At 52.0% G+C, this 19,140-nt stretch overlaps 1 protein-coding gene across 3 annotated transcripts; it reads right to left on the bottom strand.

Moving 5' to 3' along the window:
- Nucleotides 1–3,158: 3,158 nt before the first annotated feature.
- Nucleotides 3,159–19,037, bottom strand: PPP2R2D (protein phosphatase 2 regulatory subunit Bdelta). Of its 3 annotated transcripts, none has more exons than XR_003032833.2 (4): nucleotides 18,967–19,037; nucleotides 4,076–4,118; nucleotides 3,869–3,991; nucleotides 3,159–3,483 (listed from the first exon to the last, which is right to left on the bottom strand). XR_003032833.2 is itself a non-coding variant. In XM_059882122.1 (3 exons), the coding sequence occupies exons 1-3, from the start codon at nucleotides 11,269–11,271 to the stop codon at nucleotides 3,478–3,480; spliced, it is 297 nt and encodes a 98-aa protein (XP_059738105.1). In that variant the 5' UTR covers nucleotides 11,272–12,670; the 3' UTR covers nucleotides 3,159–3,477. The 3 variants fall into 3 exon arrangements, 1 of the variants encoding a protein (XP_059738105.1); XR_009493045.1 differs by lacking the exon at nucleotides 18,967–19,037 and adding an exon at nucleotides 11,231–12,653; XM_059882122.1 differs by lacking the exon at nucleotides 18,967–19,037 and adding an exon at nucleotides 11,231–12,670 and having other exon boundaries at nucleotides 3,869–4,118.
- Nucleotides 19,038–19,140: the final 103 nt, after the last annotated feature.

Genomic DNA, 19,140 nt, shown 5'->3' with positions numbered 1-19,140 from the left:
CGCCAGGCCTCCCTGTCCATCACCAACTCCCAGAGTTTACTCAAACTTATGTCCATTGAGTCAGTGATGCCATCCAACCATCTCCTCCTCTGTCATCCCCTTCTCCTCCCACCTTCAGTCTTCCCCAGCATCAGGGTCTTTTCAGAGTCAGCTCTTCTCATCAGGTGGCCAAAGTATTGGAGTTTCAGCTTCAGCATCAGTCCTTCCAATGATCGCCCAGGACTGATCTCCTTTAGGATGAACTGGGTAGATCTCCTTGCAGTCCAAGGGACTCTCAAGAGTCTTCTCCAACAGCACAGTTCAAAAGCATCAATTCTTCAGTGCTCAGCCTTCTTTATGGTCCAACTCTCACATCCATACACGACTACTGGAAAATCCATAGCCTTGACTAGACAGACCTTTGTTGGCAAAGTAATGTCTCTGCTTTTGAATATGCTGTCTAGGTTGGTCATAGCTTTTCTTCCAAGGAGCAATAAATTGTCATAATTAATTTCTGTGGCATAAGAACCCATGTTTTGGGATTTGACGGACGCTTGGAAGATATCTTCTGCCTCCTGCCGGTTGTGGAAATGCTTTCTCTGCAAAACGTCGTTGAGCTGCTTGAAGAGGTTGCTGGTGAGAGGTAGGTAAATGTGGTGAGTGAGGCAAAACTTCATAGCCCAATCTGTTCAACTTCTAAAGCGTTGGTTGTGCCGCGTGCAGCCGGGCGTTGTGGAGAACCGGGCCCTTTCTGTTGGCCGGTGCTCACTTATGTTGCAGGTTTTGGTGTATTTCCTTGATCTGCTGAGCCTGCTTCTTAGATGTAATGGTTTCACCGGGATTCTGAAAGCTGTTGTGGCTCAGAGGGGCAGCTGACCACCAGTGACCTGACCTAGTTTTGGTGCAAGTATGACTATGGAAAGTGCTCCGGAGCTTTTTCTCAGTCCAGCCACTGAGCTGATCATTGCCAGTTGTATAAAATCTGCTTTTCATCGGACGTCACAATCCAACCGAGAAGTGGTTCATAGGTTTTGCATACAGTAAGAGAAGAAAGACAACACTTAAAAACGACCATTTAAAAATTTTTTTTTGGTCACCTCACGAGGCACCCACTTAGTCAGCTTTTCTACCTTTTCAATTTACTTCAGATGCCAAATGACCGTAGAACAGTTGACACTGGAGTTCTGTGGCAAATTCTCATGTAGTTGTTAGCGGATCAGCTTGGACGATGGCCCTCAGTTGCTCAGGGTCAACCTCTGATGGTTGGCCCCTACACTCCTCATCTTCAAGGCCCTCGTCTCCTTTGCAAAACTTGAACCCCCCTGCACTGTATGTTCATTAGCCGTTCTTGGCCCAAATGCGCTGTAGGTGTTGCGAGCTGTCGTCGCTGCTTTCTGACCCATTTTGAACCTGAATAAGAAAATTGCTTGAATTTGCTTTTTGTCTAACATCATTTCCCTAGTCTCAAATATAAAATACACTGAAGATCATTCATTAGCAAAAAAACATAAAGCAGAAATGATATATAACATAACCACATTAAGGATGTATTCCAGTATCGAACAACAAATTTCAACAATGCTGCTGCTGCTGCTGCTAAGTCGCTTCAGTCGTGTCCGACTCTGTGCGACCCCATAGACGGCAGCCCACCAGGCTCCCCCCGTCCATGGGATTCTTTAGGCAAGAACACTGGAGTGGGTTGCCATTTCCTTCTCCAGTGCATGAAAGTGAAAAGTGAAAGTGAAGTTGCTCAGTTGTGTCTGACTCTTAGCGACCCCATGGACTGTAGCCCACCAGGCTCCTCCGTCCATGGGATTTTCCAGGCAAGAGTACTGGAGGGGGGTGCCATTGCCTTCTCCGTTTCAACAATGCAAAAACCACAATTATGTTTGCACCCACCTAATACGTTTTGGTTCTCAATTTGCAACTGGAATGTGTGCTGGTGGGGCCTCCGCCACCACAGTGAGTCCATAAGCAGCGTGTGGGCCCAGCCGCCCGCCCCCCGAGGACTGGGGCCGTGGCTCCAGTGTGGAATTCCACAGAGCAAGCTCCAGTGACTTATTGTTACCTCTGTATTTTTTTGGGGGGGAGGGGAAATCTTGATTTCTGATACCAAAGATCCTACTGTTAAACCATCAAGGAATAGAAATTAAAATGGTTTAATTTTTGCTGCCTTTAAGTGTGAAATGCAGGGTATAATTTTAGCATCTTATTTTATTTATTTATTTTTAAGGAAAAATTCCCCTTGAGGACAGGAGAGTGAAAGAGGTGTGTTCTCGGAATGTGTGTTGAAGAAAGAGAGCAGACTATGATCTTCAAGGAGACTGAGAGACTGGGTAGAGGGTGCCCGAACAAGGTAACCTGGTTTAGATCAGCCCGCTTGGGGCCTCATCCACAAAGCAACTTTCGACTTGCCATCCCCATCTCAGCCACAGAGTTCTGCCCTTGACAGTGGCCACGGGGTGCTTGTAGGGAGGCTGTGAGCATTCTTTCTGCTGTCATTCTTAAAGGTGGCACATAGCAGGTACGCTGGCTGTGATTGGACAGTTTGCCCAGCCTCCTCTCAGCCCTTTGGTTTCCTTGTCTGCATTGGACAGCAGAAATGTCTTCCCAGAAGTGGACTATTTGGGCTGGACTTGAAGGCTGAATAGAAGTTCCTAGGGTGGGCACAAGGGGAAGTCATATATATATATTTTTTTATGCCATTCTCCCAAATCTTCCCACCCTCTCCCTCTCCCACAGAGTCCATAAGCCTGTTCTATACATCAGTGTCTCTTTTGCTGTCTCGTATACAGGGTTATCGTTACCATCTTTCTAAATTCCATATATATGCGTTAGTATACTGTAATTTTAGCATTTTAAAAAAGTATGTTATCCCTCCACTCCACACCTAGTACTTTTAAAAAAGGTTTAGAAAAAGCACGAAAGTTTTCAACGGCAGTGCATCTGCGGCATGCTTTAAACCCCGTGTTAGCTTCTCAGCAGCGGTTCTGTTACTACTTCCTATGATTTTCTCTCTCAGTTAAGGCTTTGTCCAGTCCTTACCTGGTGGGTTAGGGGTACCAGTTCTACAGAAACAAAGGTTGTAGAAGTTTGGGGATACATACGCTCAGAGCCTCAAGCAGTACATACGATCCACCATTCTGTCAACGAAGGATAAAAGAGTTTTAAAGTCTTAATTCTGCATAATTTTTTATGTGCAATGAAAGCAAATAAAGACGATGCTTATTTTGGACTTAAAAACCCTCTTCACAGTGTGTTGCTTTTATTAAGCAGCTGCCCCAGAAGGGGTGACGGTGGACACAGGAGTGGCGGAGTGCAGCTGCCCGGGGCCAAGCCGAGCGCAGAGCCACCAAGGCTGGCAGGTAGGTGGCAGATGCAGCCATGTGGGTGGAGGCCCGGGTGACGGCAGAGGAAGAGGAGGGCTGGCAGGAGAGGTTGCACCTGACGACTCCTCTCTTGGGTGTGGATGTCTGGTCTCTAATCTGGAAGGCAGGCTCAGACCTAAGTAAAGACGTCTATGTTAGTCACGGCCTTGAGGCCTGCTTCCAGCTGGCTTCTTAGTGAGCAGCGACACCCAGGGCCCCCCTCCCCGGCGCAAAAGCCGGGGCCCCTGCTTGGAGCCCCAGGCAGTCTGTGCTGAGGAAGGAGGGCACCCCTACTTCTCAGAGGCGAGGCGGCCACCGAGCTCCAATGGTGAGCAGATGTGATTCTGCACAAACACAGGGCCTTCTGCCACCGCAGCTGACCTCATCCTGGAAGGTGTACAGGTGGCTGGTGGCGGCCACGGCAATGACACTCTTGGCCAGGTGCCCGCGTGCGCAGGGTCTTCCTGCTGGTCCAGGCTGCCTACGCTCACCTCACCCTTCCGCCTACCCCCCGCACACACCCTGCGAGGCTGCAGGCTGGCCCGAGGCCTGCTGTTCACCCTGGAGGCCTCCAGCATCTCAATCCTCTGGGTGGACCTATCGAACATCCAGAAGGAGTTGTTGTAGGGCCCGTCAGGATGGCGCTGCGTGAAAGAAGATGACATGTAAGTGACGAGGAACCCTTCACCCTGCCCCGCCGGCCCCGGATGAAGCAGTTCACCACCTACCTCAGCTCTGCACAGGCCACCTTCAGACATCACACAGGAAAGACTGTAACGGCCAGGAGAGAACCATGGTGAGACAGTCTCACTGAACCTCATACACAGTCGTGTCAGTAAACACAAATACAACAGGATCAGAAAGGAGAAAGTAACGAATCTACACTTTTAATTATATTAATGTGTTTTTGAAAAAGGTAAAAACCTTGACTTTCTCCTTAGAATGTTTCCCATCTTCAGTGAATTCAAGATCTCTTCAGCTGCACAGGGTATGCTGAATCCACAGGGGGTTTTCAGGACACAGCTCCCGTCCGGAGCAGCGGCCGGGTCCCCTCCCAGTGAGGGGCCCCGTGAGTGCTGTGCGTGGGCGGGCCGGCCCCTTCCTGCACGCAGACACGCTGCTGCCCGCGCCTCTGGAAGCGGGATTCTCGGGGCGCCACGCTCTGCTGTGTCCGGGGCATGTGTACACTGCCCTTCCTACGCGTGCCTGCCTGTCTGCGCCTGTGAGCTCTGGTTTCAGGGCTTTTAACCCAGGGAAATCCTGGGCCCTGGCGCCCTGGGAAGGGCAAATCCTCTGTGGCCCTGCATGCCCTCAGCGGGTCTGCTGAGAAAGCATTTCGTGAGGGCTCTGGACCTGGGCCTGACGTAGGCCGCAGCTGTTTTCCACCTTCTGAAGCCGGGGGGTCACTGAGCCCACCATGAGGGCGGCCCCGCCTGGCCTAGGGCCCCCTCAGGGCTCTGACGGTGCCCAGGCGGCCGTGCCGAGGCTTGCGGGTGAAGTCTTGTCCCTGCCCCAGGCACCACACCCTCCACCTGCCACTGACACCACGTGCGGCATGTCAGCCTGTGAAAAGCGGGCACCCATACCTGACATGTCCGCTCCCAATGTGCCTGGAGTGGCCTGTGGGGCATGCTCCCCACATCCACACACACACACACACACAGCCGTGCTCAGGCTCACAAACGCTGGGGGCGTGATCCACCCCAGCCCAAGGTCTCTCACAAACACGTCTCCCTTGGGGCCTGTCTAACCCAGATGGGTGCCTCCGAGGGTCTCCGTCTCAAGAGCCAACCTCTGCAGGTCCAGAGTCAGGGCTCCCCCTACCAGGGCTCCCGGCTCCTGGGTCCAGCTGAGGCCCCGAGGCCAGTGCTGTGCCCTTTTCACTGTCCCTCCCTCTTCATGTTCAAAGTATGGCGGTGTCACGGCCAGCAGTTCCCAGGTCTGTGCCACAGGGCATCTCAGGATGTCTGCCAGCCCCTCACCACCACCGGGAGGTCCTCGGCTGGGACACACGCACGAGCCCCACCTGGCACACACCCCATCACAGGCCCACAGCAGCATCTTCTCCCATCTCACGACAGGAGAGGTTTCAAACGTTATTAAACACAGACCTCTAGGCAGAACCAGCGTGTTGTCACTTCTAAGGCACGTGCCCACAGATGACCAAAGGCATCGAAATGGCCATAGCCCTGACAGAGCGGGGCGTCCCGCCAGCCCCGCACTGTCGTCCATGCACAGCAGCATCCTGGGGTCTTGGCCTCCACTCCTTCCCAAAGCAAAGGCCATCCCACCCACCCACCCATACGAACGTCCTCACCTCCTTCCTTTCACTCCTCTTGGAAATAACAGAAAATAAGAAATTGTCACCCACTAAGCATTTCAGAAACAGTCATTGTGAATCTAGCTCTGTGCTTGCTGTTCAGACATGGATAGAATTGCAAGCAAGGTGAGAAACGCGCCCAGACACCCCATCTCCACGTCGGGCAGCCCCGCCCCTGGAGGGCTGGGTCCCCATGCAGGCCTCGCCTGTCGGAGCCACTCCAGCAGCACTCAGAGCCATCAAAGACGCAGTCATTCTCGTAGAGCGGACACAGCTTGCTTCCAGGTACTCGTGGACTTTAATGGAAGCACAGGAAGGTCGGGGCGGTGGCACCCAAGGCCTCGCCTGTGGGTCTCAATGGGCCGGCGCTTTGTGTCAAGGTCCCACACCCCCACTGACAGGTGGTCCTGGCTCATCCCGTACCGACCGCTGTGGCTGAATTTCATGTTGGACATGGAGGAGATGATTTCTGAGGACCTACTCCTGGGCTCTTCCAAAACCGGAAAACACAGTGTTTCCACTTCTGTTTAAAAACCGGAGAACAGCCCACTTTACAGTGCAAGCGAAGCCTCCAGGCTCAATGGGCCCTGGCCTGAAACCTGGAGAGCCGCTGGGCACCCTGCAGATGCTCTGCACAGCCGGTGGCTCCACGGGGGCCGGGGCCTGGTACACCCCGGCCAGCAGGCTCCACGCAGACACCACGCCGGGCACCACGAGAGGCTAATGTGGGCCCAGGGCCCTCTGACTCCCCAAGCCATGGGTGCTGCAGGGCCAGCCTGCAGCTGAGGACGGCTGGACTGCAGCCACAGCGGTGCCACCTGCCACTGCCCGTCAGGAGAGGGGTTTCCTTCAGCATTCGATGGGCAAGACTCACTGCAGCAAAACCCACCTACTGTCTTCAGAAAGACTCTGAAGACTTCCTGGGCAGACCTTTCCTTCCCCAGCACTTCTGCTTTATCAGCAGTAACTCAAGTGCCTGTCTTACCCGCCGCCCGCCCGTGCGCCAGACCCAGAGCCCATCCTGGCTCCGGGACCTGTGGGTGAGGAGGTCTGTGCTTCCTTTCATTTTCAGCTGCTGCTTTTTAAAAAATGTACATGGATTACAAAGAACCTGTATGTTTATTGACTCTGCATCTGAAGTTGATCCTAAGCAGCCTGGCGGCAGTACTGAGCGTTTACTCACAGAAGTAACCTGGCTGACAGATAAAACCACTCTTGGAATCTAAGCCTGTTTACTCAAGAGTGTTGTCTTGAAAACACAGGCCAAATGTTCAGGCTCTGCCGGAGCTCCCCCACTTTACAGTGGGAGACGCTCTGGACACACTGACCAATACACTGATTCACTGCAGGACAGTGTCCAGAACAGGACAATCCACGGCACGCTGGGCTGGGATGCCGTCAGCGCTCCGTGCCCAGGGGCACGCTGGGCCAGGATGCCGTCAGCACTCAGTGCCCAGGGGCATGCTGGCAGAGTTCCCAGGGCACACACTGTCATGACACACAGACTTCTTGGTTTTCTACAAAGTAGGGCCTGTTCCTTATGAGTAAAAATAATAAACCCAAAGCTCCCCTCCCCAAGGACCTCAAGGCTCAGTGGGCTAAAGCCTGGACTTTTCTGGGGGAACTGGCTCCCAGGCCAGCAAAGCTCTGCAGGGACAGACCCCATCCTGGGTGGGAAGATGGCCTCCGGCCTCAGCAGAGGTCCCTGTGCACAGAGGGGCTGGCCGGGGTGACCTGCAGGCCCCACAGTGGGCACCCAGGAAGCAGGGCCTCTGCGCAGGCAGGCACGCGGGCGACAGGAGGCACCACGAGGTCTCTGGAGGTGGTGAGCGCCCGGACAAGGGGGACTCTGGACGGGAGGTGCCTGAGCTCGCCAGCACTAACCCTTGGTGTGCCAGCAGCGCGGGGCGAAGGACTGCGTGTCTCAGGGGCGGACAGCCCTGTGCTGCTGCTGTAGACAGGCACGCGGCCCTGGCGGGGGTCAGGCTCCACTGTGGACGAGCACGCGGCCCTGGAGGGGGTCGGCCTCCACTGTGGACGAGCACGCGGCCCTGGAGGGGGTCAGCCTCCGCTGTAGATGGGCTTGCGGCACTGGAAGGGGTCGGGCTCTGCCACTGTGACCACCTCCGTCAGCTCCTCCATGTTGGCTGGCTTCTGTCCACGATGTCTGGAAGTGCATGGTTAAGGCAGGGCTCGCAGGCAGGTTTAAGAGCTTAGGTGTTTGAAGAAGGTGATTACAGGCAGTGTAATCTGCTAGGTAAGAAGATGTACGTTAATGTACAAATCAGATCCAGCAACGCCCGGGGAGAGGGGGCTGCCTTCACCTCATTGTGACTGCCAGCCTCCTATGAAAGACTTTCAAAGCAGCATAACACACATTAAAAGATCAGGAAGAAAAGCAGGCAAGTGCCCACTGCACTCGAGTCCCACGTGAACAGCCACGAAACGGCGCAGACCCAGGAGTATTGCCAGACTCCAAAGGATCCCGACAGGGTCGAAGTATCTGATGTCAAGAGTGTGTTTGAAGGTATCAGAGCAAGGTCACATGGCAGGCTGCCGAACACAGACACTGCTTGACTGAGAACACGGGGAGGAGTGGAACCCGGCTGTGGGCCTGGCAAGGCGAGCAGGAGCGGACGACGAGGAGGCTGACACACCCGGTGGCCCCGCAGCAGCGCCTGCAGCCGTCAGCACGCGCAGGGCCCCGAAGCATGGAGCACGATGCTGCCCAGCACTCGGCCCCAGGCGTCACCAGGTGCCGAGCAGGCTGGGGGCCAGGCCAGCCCAGAGTCAGGGAAGCGCACGGGGCACACGGCGCCGAGCGCCCAACGGGTTCTGGAGAACTGGTCAGCACAGGCCTTCGAGGACGCCTCCCGGCTGGGGGAGGAACCACCCCCCAAATGAGAGAATGGTACCCAGCTCAGGAGAGAGCTTGCCAAGGGGCATGGCTGGGCACTGGCTGAAAGTCAAGCGGGAGGCGAGGAGCCACAGGGCACCAGCTCACTCAGTGAGTGGATTCAAGGCACAAGAGTACCAACAGACCCCAGGAAGCATGTGCCGGTTCCCAGGCTTTATGAGTTCGGCCACAAGACGGGCATCTGAATCTCCACGACAACCACGATAGATGTGACACCATAAACAGGCCCTTCATGAATGACAGTCCTCACAGATTACTGAGAGAAAGTGATAAAGAACACTGAACATGTCACAGAAATGGACATCAATTAACAGACGACATCCTCACTCACCAATAATCAAAGAAACGAAGGCCAGTCTGGTTGCACAGAACTGAGAAGTCACTTTCTCAAGAGCTCTGATGTTCTGCTGAAAACACTCACCGTCTGCGGGGAGCACCTGCTGGGAGTTGGGGTGCAGAGCCCATGTCCAGTTCCAGGCCTGGGCACCGAATCCGACCAAGCACACGAAGGCGTGTCCACAGGGGTCATTGCAAGTGACCTGTGGCTCCAGGAGCAGGCGTGACGTCCAGGCCACGTGCACCATGGAGCCCGCAGCTGCGAAGGACACTCCTGGCACAGAAGGGTGTCGGGAGGGTGGGAGAAACCATGGCTGAGTGCGGGGCTCGCTGCTCTGAACCAGGCGCGGAGCTAGGAGCCAGCAGCCATTCTCTTACTTTCCATCGTCACCCCAGGAGGCACATGCCAGCGCCTCCACTTACAGAGGAAGAGAAAGGCTGGAAAAGACCCACTGACTGACACCAAGGTCACTGAGCAAACCCAGGCCTCGGAACCCGCCTGGCCGCAGGGACGCTGCGTCCAGGTGCCGGTGGGACACAGAAGCCAGAGCTGCGTGCGCTGCTTCACAGAGCGCGTAACCAACCACAGCAAGCAGAAGGACGGAAGTGACCGACGTGACGCACGAGGTGCTGCAGTCGCGGCCTGGCCAAGCAGGCGCCGCTCCAAAACGCAGGGCATCACAGGGCTCCCTCACTTTCTAGAGAAACCAATAACCTAGTTTTTGACTATTCCGTAAACAACTTGTCTTCTAAAATGCCATTCTTACATGAGAAGTCACTTCTGGATTGGGTAATTAAACGTCATTCTAATCAAAAGCGAGTATTTTCCGTCCTTGTCATCTATTAGCAAATTTGGAAGAAGAAACACAGAAGAACGGGAAATGTTATTTACCTTTGATGTGCACACTATTTAAGATTCCTCTGAGTCAGCCCTGGAGGCAGGAGCTGAGGTGATTCCCGCTACCAAGGGAGCGAGCTTCCCCGAGGTAGAGGGAAGCTCCTATTTTAGAGACAAACCCTGGAGTCACAGTGAGCTCCCACCGCGGGTCTCTATGCAGCAAACCACATTCAGAACAGCCTCCGAGACACAGCAGTAGAATGAAGGTGAGACGGAGCCATGCAAGAACACGCCTGCAAAAACACTGCTTGGATCCAAACATCCTGGTTCAAATTAGGGTTCAGATTTTAGCAAACCGCATAGCCCTCTCTGCCTCACCTCCCGGAAGCAGGGTGACGCCACTGACCGACAAGGTACCCCTTCACCCTGCTCCCCGGGAGCACCTACCCGTGAGCCTCCATCCTCCTAATGGCGAGCTGCGCCTCTGCCCTGTGCGGCCGCCCTGCAGTGCACGCACACACGGCCGGCAGAGCGGGAGGGAAGCAGGCCCCGGGCCAGGCCGCTGCAGGCGTGGGGCTGTCTGCCACACCCCGCCCTCCTCTGGCTCCTCGGCCACTAATCCACAGTGCGCTCCTGCACCGGGCCTTCACCAGGCAGGTCACTCCCAACAAAGCGTGAACTGACCAACCGACCAAGCGGCCCACAGTGCTCAGGTGGCCCAGGCAGGCGCTTTGGGGAGGCCAGGCCGTGTCGGTACTGGTCTTTGGGGTGGGTGGGCTGCCTGGCCCGAGGCAGCACCCCGGGTCTCACTAGAGCAGGACTCAAGCTTGTGGAACCTCCTTCACACACTTCATTTTATTGCAGACACCATCCATGGGGTCCTCACTAGGCTGACAGCAAGATACCAGATTTTAAGTTTTACTCAATTTCATGGATGTCAAAATGTGATGAAAAAATTGAGATATTAGAACGGATACGGCCATTCTCACTATCCCTAGGTACACCAAAGAGGGACTGAAGAGTTTTTAAGAAAAAAGAATTAGCAATGATGCCGATGGATTGAGGGGCAAAGAGTTCTGGGACATCAGCCTACACCCTAGCTGGCTCGGAGGAAGCCCGGCAGAGGCCCGCCTGCTTGTCCGCAGGTCAGCTCCCCCAGGGAACTGCGCTCAGCTCCACCAACGAGCTACATGGAACTTCACAGGGAAAGACAGCAGATGCACTCAGAAAGATCTGTTGTGGAATTGAGTCCGTCTTTTCTTCAGTAGCTTTATGTGACTTTCGTCTTTGTGAGAATAAGAGGACTCACTTTAACAAGCACACGTAAGGTGACTGTGACAACATTCAAGGAGAAGGCAGATCTCACAGTATTTCTGGAAAGTTCGCAGTATTCGCTCCACAGCTGACCTAAGCATTACTACTGATTAATTCATGACAAGTACTGGATAGCTTAAAGAAAATGTAGCACACACCCGCAGCACCCTGATTCCAAATGGATCTCACAGTCGTCCATCTTCGTCTTTTAAGTTACAGTCTTCTGCTCCTGTATCCCCTTCACTTATTTTCCATAAGTTGATAGTTTTATCTGAAAAGAAAGTTTTAATTATCTATATTAAAAGAAAAACTGTATGTTATGCACCAGTGCTAGCTGAGTATTATGGCAGAAAGCTGGGAGGAGTATTAAACATCAGTATTTCCAATTATACACGAGCATCTCGTTTCCGACAATAAGTAAAGACACAGAGATGCGCAGAGCTGAGAGACGCACCGCTGGGAGTGTGCTTTGGCATATTTGAGTATTCAGCCTGTCCCTGCTACCTAATAATTTACCCTCCCCCCAACGTTTAAAGCAGAAATAACTTTCAAAGAAGGTTAAAATAAAAATGAATCTACACATAGAAAATTAAAAATAAAATCCTAAATCAAACAGCCACTTAAGGAAAAAAAACAGCTCTCACCATTTGTAGAGAGCAGAGAATAAGCAGCGTTTGTTAGGTAACCACCTAATTTTATTAATTTTTTCTTCCATTTCTAGACTTTTCAAACAGCCAAACTCCTGTTCGTGAGTTTGAAAGGTACTGTAAACGTTATATTCCCCCCTGGAATGAGGGTGGCTTTTATTCTGCAAGGAAACGTCAAGCCGTTTTAATGAAAAGAGCACAGCATAGCAAAACATTCAGTACTGCCCATTTGAATATCAAATGACCACACGCATTTTTAAAAGTTAATAAAAAGTCTGGGTCAAAAAAATGTCAAACAGGCGACACTCAGAATGAACTTCACTCGGAAGAGACAAATGATGAGGCCATCTCCGCAGCCTCCTTTTCCACTTCCGGGCATCTGGCCCAGGGCAGGGTCTGGGGTGCTAACCCCTGTGCACACAATGGCCTGGCTCGCCTCTGTGCTGCTGGGGAGGGGGGGCACTCTGAGAACCACCGAGGGCCCGGGAGGGGGAAGGGCTGCAGCCTGGCCCTGCGGAGAGCCCTGAGCTCACTCCTCCAGGGTGAGCCACGGGGCACACTCCCCGTCACCTTTGACAGCCTCCAGCTCATGCCCGCGCCACCAAGGAAGGGAGTGCTACCCGGCAGAGTCATGAATGAGCAGTTATGGTCACGGAACCAACACAGGCACATCCCGCATCATGTCTAGGAGAAGTGAGCTGCGTGAACAAACCCGCAGTGAGATGTCTCTTATGCAAAATTTTCACACACACAGAACAATTCTACACACTGCAGTAAAAACAGAAACAAGCTAATGACCACCTCTGGGAGGCACAGAGATAATAAGGTAAGGTTTGGGAGTAACAGGGCAAAATGAAATGGGGGTGGGTGGGTGGGGGTGAGACACGTGTGCCATCCACAGGCCCAACGTCTCCTTTTCTTTCATAGAGGAACACCAGCCTGGGTGCTGGGTTCACAAGTATATTTATACTAATCTCTGAAATCGTCTGCATGTCCAAAACGACATTTTCTACGAAACAGTAGTGACGTGAAAGTCACTCAGTCGTGTCCGACTGGGACCCTGTGGACTAGACAGTCTACGGGATTCTCCAGCCAGAACACTGGAGTGGGCAGCCTTTCCTTCTCCAGGGGACATTTCCAACCCAGGGATCGAACCCAGGTCTCCTGCATTGCAGGGGGATTTTTCACCAGCTGAGTCACAAGGGAAGCCCAAGAATACTGGAGTGGGGAGCCTATCCCTTCTCCAGTGGATCTTCCTGACCCAGGAATCAAACCCAGGTCTCCTGAATTGCAGGTAGATTCTTTACCAACTGAGCTATGAGTGAAGCTCCATGAAATAGTAAGTATTTCATAACTAAAAATCAAGCAGACCAGCATTTTAATTCTTACTCTGTAACCAGGATCTAAAATCTTACACTTCTTAACATGTCAGTATGTGTGACCAAAAAATGGAATAAGCAGCCTTTATGTCTAGACAGACACCTCCTTATGATTCTGCATCAGTACCACCCACATTCCCTGTGACCCCGCGCTCCTCACCAGGACGCTGGCACGCCCAGCCTGTCCCCATGGGCACAGGCTCAGCGGTTCATGCTACTTACACTGCTCTCCCTCTTCACGGCCCTCACCTGCTTCATGAAAAAGCCAAATACACCAAGAGATACTTCTAGCTCTCGAATGAACAAATATTTGAAAGGAAAATCCGTGGAATTGGTGGGTCCTGGGCCTCAGACATGACTCTAGGAAGAAAAGTGCCCATCACAGAGCTGCCCGACCTTCCTGGGTCACTCTCTCCAGGAGCAGCCGCCCCGGCCGCCACCCTCAATTCCTGGAACCTGAGGTCACTGCGAACCCTTGGCCCTTGTCCTCTACCCTGAGGCCTCATGTCAGCGTCTGAGGCCCTGGAGCGGGGAGGGTGGGAACAGACGGGGGACGGAAGGGACTCTGAGCAGCAGAGGGTGTGGGGAATGCGAGACGAGAGGAGGCGGACGGTGGCGTCCACTTTGTTTTGGGGCACGCTGGTCCCCAGTTAGTTTCAATGTCTCCGGGGCCCCCGCAGAGAAAACCCCGCAGAAAAATCCCCGCAGAGAAAACCCGTTCTGCACAGAGGTGGGAGCCACATCCACAGACTGCTCAGCCAGACACACAGCGGGGCCCTTGGGCGGAGGGCTCTGCCGCTGACGTGGAAGAGAGCTGGAACACCCGCCGCTGACATGGAAGAGAGCTGGAACACCGTCGCTGATGTGGAAGAGAGCTGGAACACCGTCGCTGACGTGGAAGAGAGCTGGAACACCCGTCAAAGACGTGGAAGAGAGCTGGAACACCTGCTGCTGACGTGGTAGAGAGCTGGAACACCTGCCGCTGACGTGGAAGAGAGGTGGAACACCGCCGCTGACGTGGAAGAGAGCTGGAACACCGTCGCTGATGTGGAAGAGAGCTGGAACACCCGTCACTGACGTGGAATAGAGGTGGAACACCCGTCAGTGACGTGGAGGAGAGCTGGAACACCGCTGCTGACGTGGGAGAGAGCTGGAACACCGTCGCTGACGTGGAAGAGAGCTGGAACACCCGTCAAAGACGTGGAAGAGAGCTGGAACACCTGCCGCTGACGTGGGAGAGAACTGGAACACCGCCGCTGACTAGTTTTGGTGGCTCCCTGCTGACTGAACGTCCTGCATTGCCCCCAACCAAGCAGAGCGCTGCTCCAGCCTCCAGAACCTCCACACTTCCCTGAATCTGAACGGCATATTCTGACCCCTTGGGAAGCTTTCTGTGGCTTCTGACCGAGAGCTGTGGTGCTGTGATGGGAGCAGTACCATCAGCCTCTGAGGTGATGGATGAAGAGTCAGTCCACACCCTCACCCACGCCGGTAACACGCAAGTCCACAACGGGGATTAACATACAGCCACCACTGAGACATCCTACAGGCAAGTGGAATAGGAAAGCTTTTTATATTAACCAAAATACGAGGGAAAAGATGGGGAAAAAAGTTGCCCAGGATTTGTGAAGGTGCCATTGGTTGGGCTTATCAAATTTAAACAACTTTAGGGACCCACTACTGTACAAATCTGTCTCAACCTTGACTTAATACTTCTTCACTGAACTCTTAATGAGACAGCTTCTCAAAACTACAGTACTTGCTTACACAGTTTATAGCCGGATGCTTTTTCCTGTAATCTAGTCCATATTTGAAGCTAGTGTATTCTTAGGTTTAAAGACGACACCCCAAAACAAGAAAAACTTCATTTTCTATAAGGACATTATCAAAATGGCAAACTTTAAGGAGTTAAAAGTGAACTCCTAAATTTAAGATAGCTATGGTTTAGTAATCTGTTGAATAATCCTTCTGCTAAAAGTAATATTCAAATACCACCACCCATTTTCTACTTTTGTTGAAAAGAAAGTTCTTTTCATATATAGTTCTTTTTACGTAGCTGTGTGAAAATCTACCTCCAAAATAAGAATGCAAAATTATAAATTTATCAAATGGTCTGTGAAGATTCAGAAATATGAAAGATAATATATATAATATTCGCAAAATAATTCTTACCACTCCAACTCAGAAAAAATACAATTAAAAATTCTTAATTTACACAGACATAATAAAACTGAGGGCTGCAACAGGCATATGTTAATAACGAGCTGCTGGGGGCCCAGGGCTTGCCCTGACAGATGCCACTGTGCACCCCTCTGTGGTCACAGAGGCGCATTTCCTGCTGCAGGAAAGGAGTGAGGGCCCACCAGCCCCGACACCAGAGCTTCACCACGACGCAGAGACCAGATGTGGAGATGAAAAGGGAACCGCACACGGACCTGCTGGACAGCAGACAGCAAGGCCCTGGTTGGGGAGCCCCAGGCCTGGCCGCCCCGAGGGGCCCCTCCCTCAGGAGCACCGCCAAGGCCACTCCCCAGGGGCCAGAGGGCTGGGGGGCTGGCAGCAGCACCCACTCTCCTCTGTGTAGTGAGACAGAGGGGCTTCTGCCCTGCTCCCTGAAGGGAGGGGCCTAACAGCCATGCCCATGAGCAACACTCATCACGGCTCTTCCAAGGCACGTGTTCCGAGGCTTGGGGCTCGCAGGGCACCCGGCACCAGCTGGTGGGCCGCGGGTTGGCGGGCAGCACCTCCACTGCTGGGGAAGGGCTTTCTTTTGCTATGGGATTCGAGCAAACAGACCCAGCACCTCACCACCACCCGAGACCACCTGGGGCGGGGCCAGGACCCTCCTCCCACCCTGCAGATGGGGACCCTGGGGCCTGGCTGGGGCTCCTCGTCAACCCCGAGACAACTTCTGACAGAAGACCCTACATGGTGAACGCTGACAGACCGAATCCGAGTGAACTCAGACACTGAGAAGCTACCGTGCTCCCTTCCTCATGAGTGATACGAGAAGGGCTGAGCCTCCTCCCTGGCCAGTGGACTGCACCTACTGACCTCTTGTTCCTGCTGGAAAATAACAACTCTGCCGCCCTTGTCTCCTGTAGCAAGAGGTCTCCAGAGCAATTAAACTCAACAGTTGAGATGATGTCAGCTGTCAAAAGACAGAAGCAGTCAACCAGGCTACGATAAGTATAAAAAAATCATCAAAAGGGATCAAAAAAAGATGAGCACGTATGAAATTTTCTCCTTGGATAAAGCAAAATTTCACGAGAAACCTGTAATTATCCAGCAGCCACTTCCTGGCTCTGCAGCCCAGAGTCCGAACGGGTTCATGGGTCCCTGGCCCATCAGCGTTTCTCTAAACTGGGCTGTCTTGATATAAGATACAGAGTAGAAATTTAGGAAACTAATTTTGAGAAGAAACAAAAACAGGAAAGAACTGGCTCTAGAAGTCTGCTGCCCAACTTAAAATCCACGCCTGGTACCACCTTTAAAAACAAGCCTGGTTCTTACATGACAGAAACAGACGTGCTTTCCTCTATGTGGAGACTGGTCAGCTTCTGTACCAAGCAACACCACTGAGAGTGCCAGTGAAAGTCCCAGGTCTGGGGAGTCCCTGCCATTGATCAGGATGACATCGTCACCGAGTGGGACGCTGAGGTTCTGACTTGGTCAGCACAGAGACCTGGACATCCGCTCGGGAGGGTAAAGCCACAGGAACAAAGAGCAAAGCCCAGGCTGGAAAGGCCTCGGGTGTTCAGAGGCAAGCGCTTCAGGCAGAGGACGTGGATCTGGGTTTACGACACAGAGTTCTGATTGGGAAGGACACCCAGGTTGGGCTTCAGGGGAAACCACTTTCTATGGGGTTCAGCTTTGCTGAGTACCGATCGATCAGACAAAGCCCTGGGTCTGGTCTCCTGAGGGGCTGGTGTGAGCATGTTTTCTGACCACAAGTAGACTCTTCATCTTAGTCAGCTGCTGCAGAGACTCTCCTCTCTAGCTGCTCCATGGAAGGGTCGGAGCACAAGAGACCCGCGCCTGCGGATGGGGCCGGCTCAAAGAGGGTGTCCTACCTCCGCATTACAGAGGAGGGAGCGTTCAAAGACACACAGTGTAAACAGCTGTGATACACAACTGACCTGCTAATGGAAAATAGACCCCAAAGTTGAAACTACTTGAAGAATGGCCCAGAAAAGGGGCCACAAAATCGTAATTCTTGAGTGAAAGTGAAAGTCACTCAGCCGTGTCCAACTCTTTGCAACCCCATGGACTATGAAGTCCATGGACTTCTCCAGGCCAGAATACTGGAGTGGGTAGCCTTTCCCTTCTCCAGGGGATCTTCCCAACCCAGGTCTCCCGCATTGCAGGCAGATTCTTTACTAGCTGAGCCACAAGTGAAGCCCAACTCTTAAAGATCTGCACAAACATATATTTGTTAATATACGATATCCTTCCTAAAAATAAGTTCTTACTTAGATGAGATGGTTGGATAGAATCACTGACTCAATAGACGTGAATCTGGGCAAACTTGAGGAGATACTGAGGGACAGGGAAGCCTGGAGTGCTGCAATTCCTGGGGTCACAAAGAATCAGACATGACTCAGTCACTGAAGAACAACAAGAATGCACTGAATTCTGCCAGCTGGGCTTTTTTTTTTTTTTTTTTTAATCTTCAGTAAGCCTTGGGAAAGAATAAAGCTTCTTGTTAGAAGTGTCACCTTTTAAATTAAATTACGTGAAATAACCAAATTTGCTTAAATGAAACCAAAATAGTCTTACTGGACTAAAGGGACAAAAAACTTATGTCACTTATACCCAGGGGGTGCACAATATTATATAATTAATGGTATCGGTCTGCCAGTGATTCTCACACTTAATTAAAATGGCGTGAATCTTTTAAGAGAAATTCCATGACTGCCAGCAGTGAGGAAAATTATTTTCATTAAGCTATGGAAATATGTATGAGTCTAAAATTAGAAATACCCACTGTAGCTTTTAGGAGAGCTCTAAAATCAAAATAAACAAACTCAATACTAACAAAATAATGCAACCAATAAAATTTAAATTTCCAATATGAATTTAATCTGATTACAGAAGCCGGGTAAAAGCAAACTATAGTTATTAAAATGTGAGGTGGCAGATGATGGTCTCAAGATTTAAAATATTTCTCCTATATATAAGGTGCATCAGAAAAACAATGAAATTATGACATTTCTTTAAACGTGCAGATTCACAGGTCAGTGCAAATGGCCACAACAAAGCCAGAAACAGCCCCCACGGTTAATAGTCATGTCCGTTTACAAACACACTGACGCACACAGGCTGCGAAGGCCTCCTTTCAACAATCGCTGTGAACAGGCTTATCGTTTTGCTTGTTTTACACCGAGCTACAAACACTAGAGCTTCAGCAATAGATATGTTTTCATGGGCATCTATTTTGTCGTTATAGATAACTGGGGCAGAACCGAAACTCGGAAAAACAGGGCTAACGAATTCAAACTACTATACACAAAACAGATACGCAACGGGATGTACTGTATGGCACGCCTACAGTCAGTATCGTGCGTCTACAGAATAACCTATAACGGAAAATAATCTGGGAAAAAGTGCACAGAACTGAATCACTTTGCTGTACATCTGAAACTAACACCGTATTGTAAATCAACTAAACTCCAAGAAACAAAACCAAAAACCCCTCAAGAACAAAAACCTGACAGTGTTTAGGGTGACAAGTGGCAGTCTCAACAGTAGACGTTCACAGGCAGCAGGAAGAGGACCCTTCTCCACTGTTGTAAGCTAGTCTCCCCCTTCTTAAGTGGCCCCTGCACCATCACACAGCACGTCTCCGCAGCGTGGAACGTTACGTACCTGCATCGTCACACAGCACGTCTCCGCAGCGTGGAACGTTACGTACCTGCATCGTCACACAGCACGTCTCCGCAGCGTGGAACGTTACGTACCTGCATCGTCACACAGCACGTCTCCGCAGCGTGGAACGTTACGTACCTGCATCGTCACACAGCACGTCTCCGCAGCGTGGAA

The sequence above is a fragment of the Bos taurus genome, chromosome 26 (assembly GCF_002263795.3).
Source record: "Bos taurus isolate L1 Dominette 01449 registration number 42190680 breed Hereford chromosome 26, ARS-UCD2.0, whole genome shotgun sequence".
Taxonomy (NCBI): Eukaryota; Metazoa; Chordata; class Mammalia; order Artiodactyla; family Bovidae; genus Bos; species Bos taurus.
This window is presented reverse-complemented; position numbering and strand designations above follow the sequence as displayed.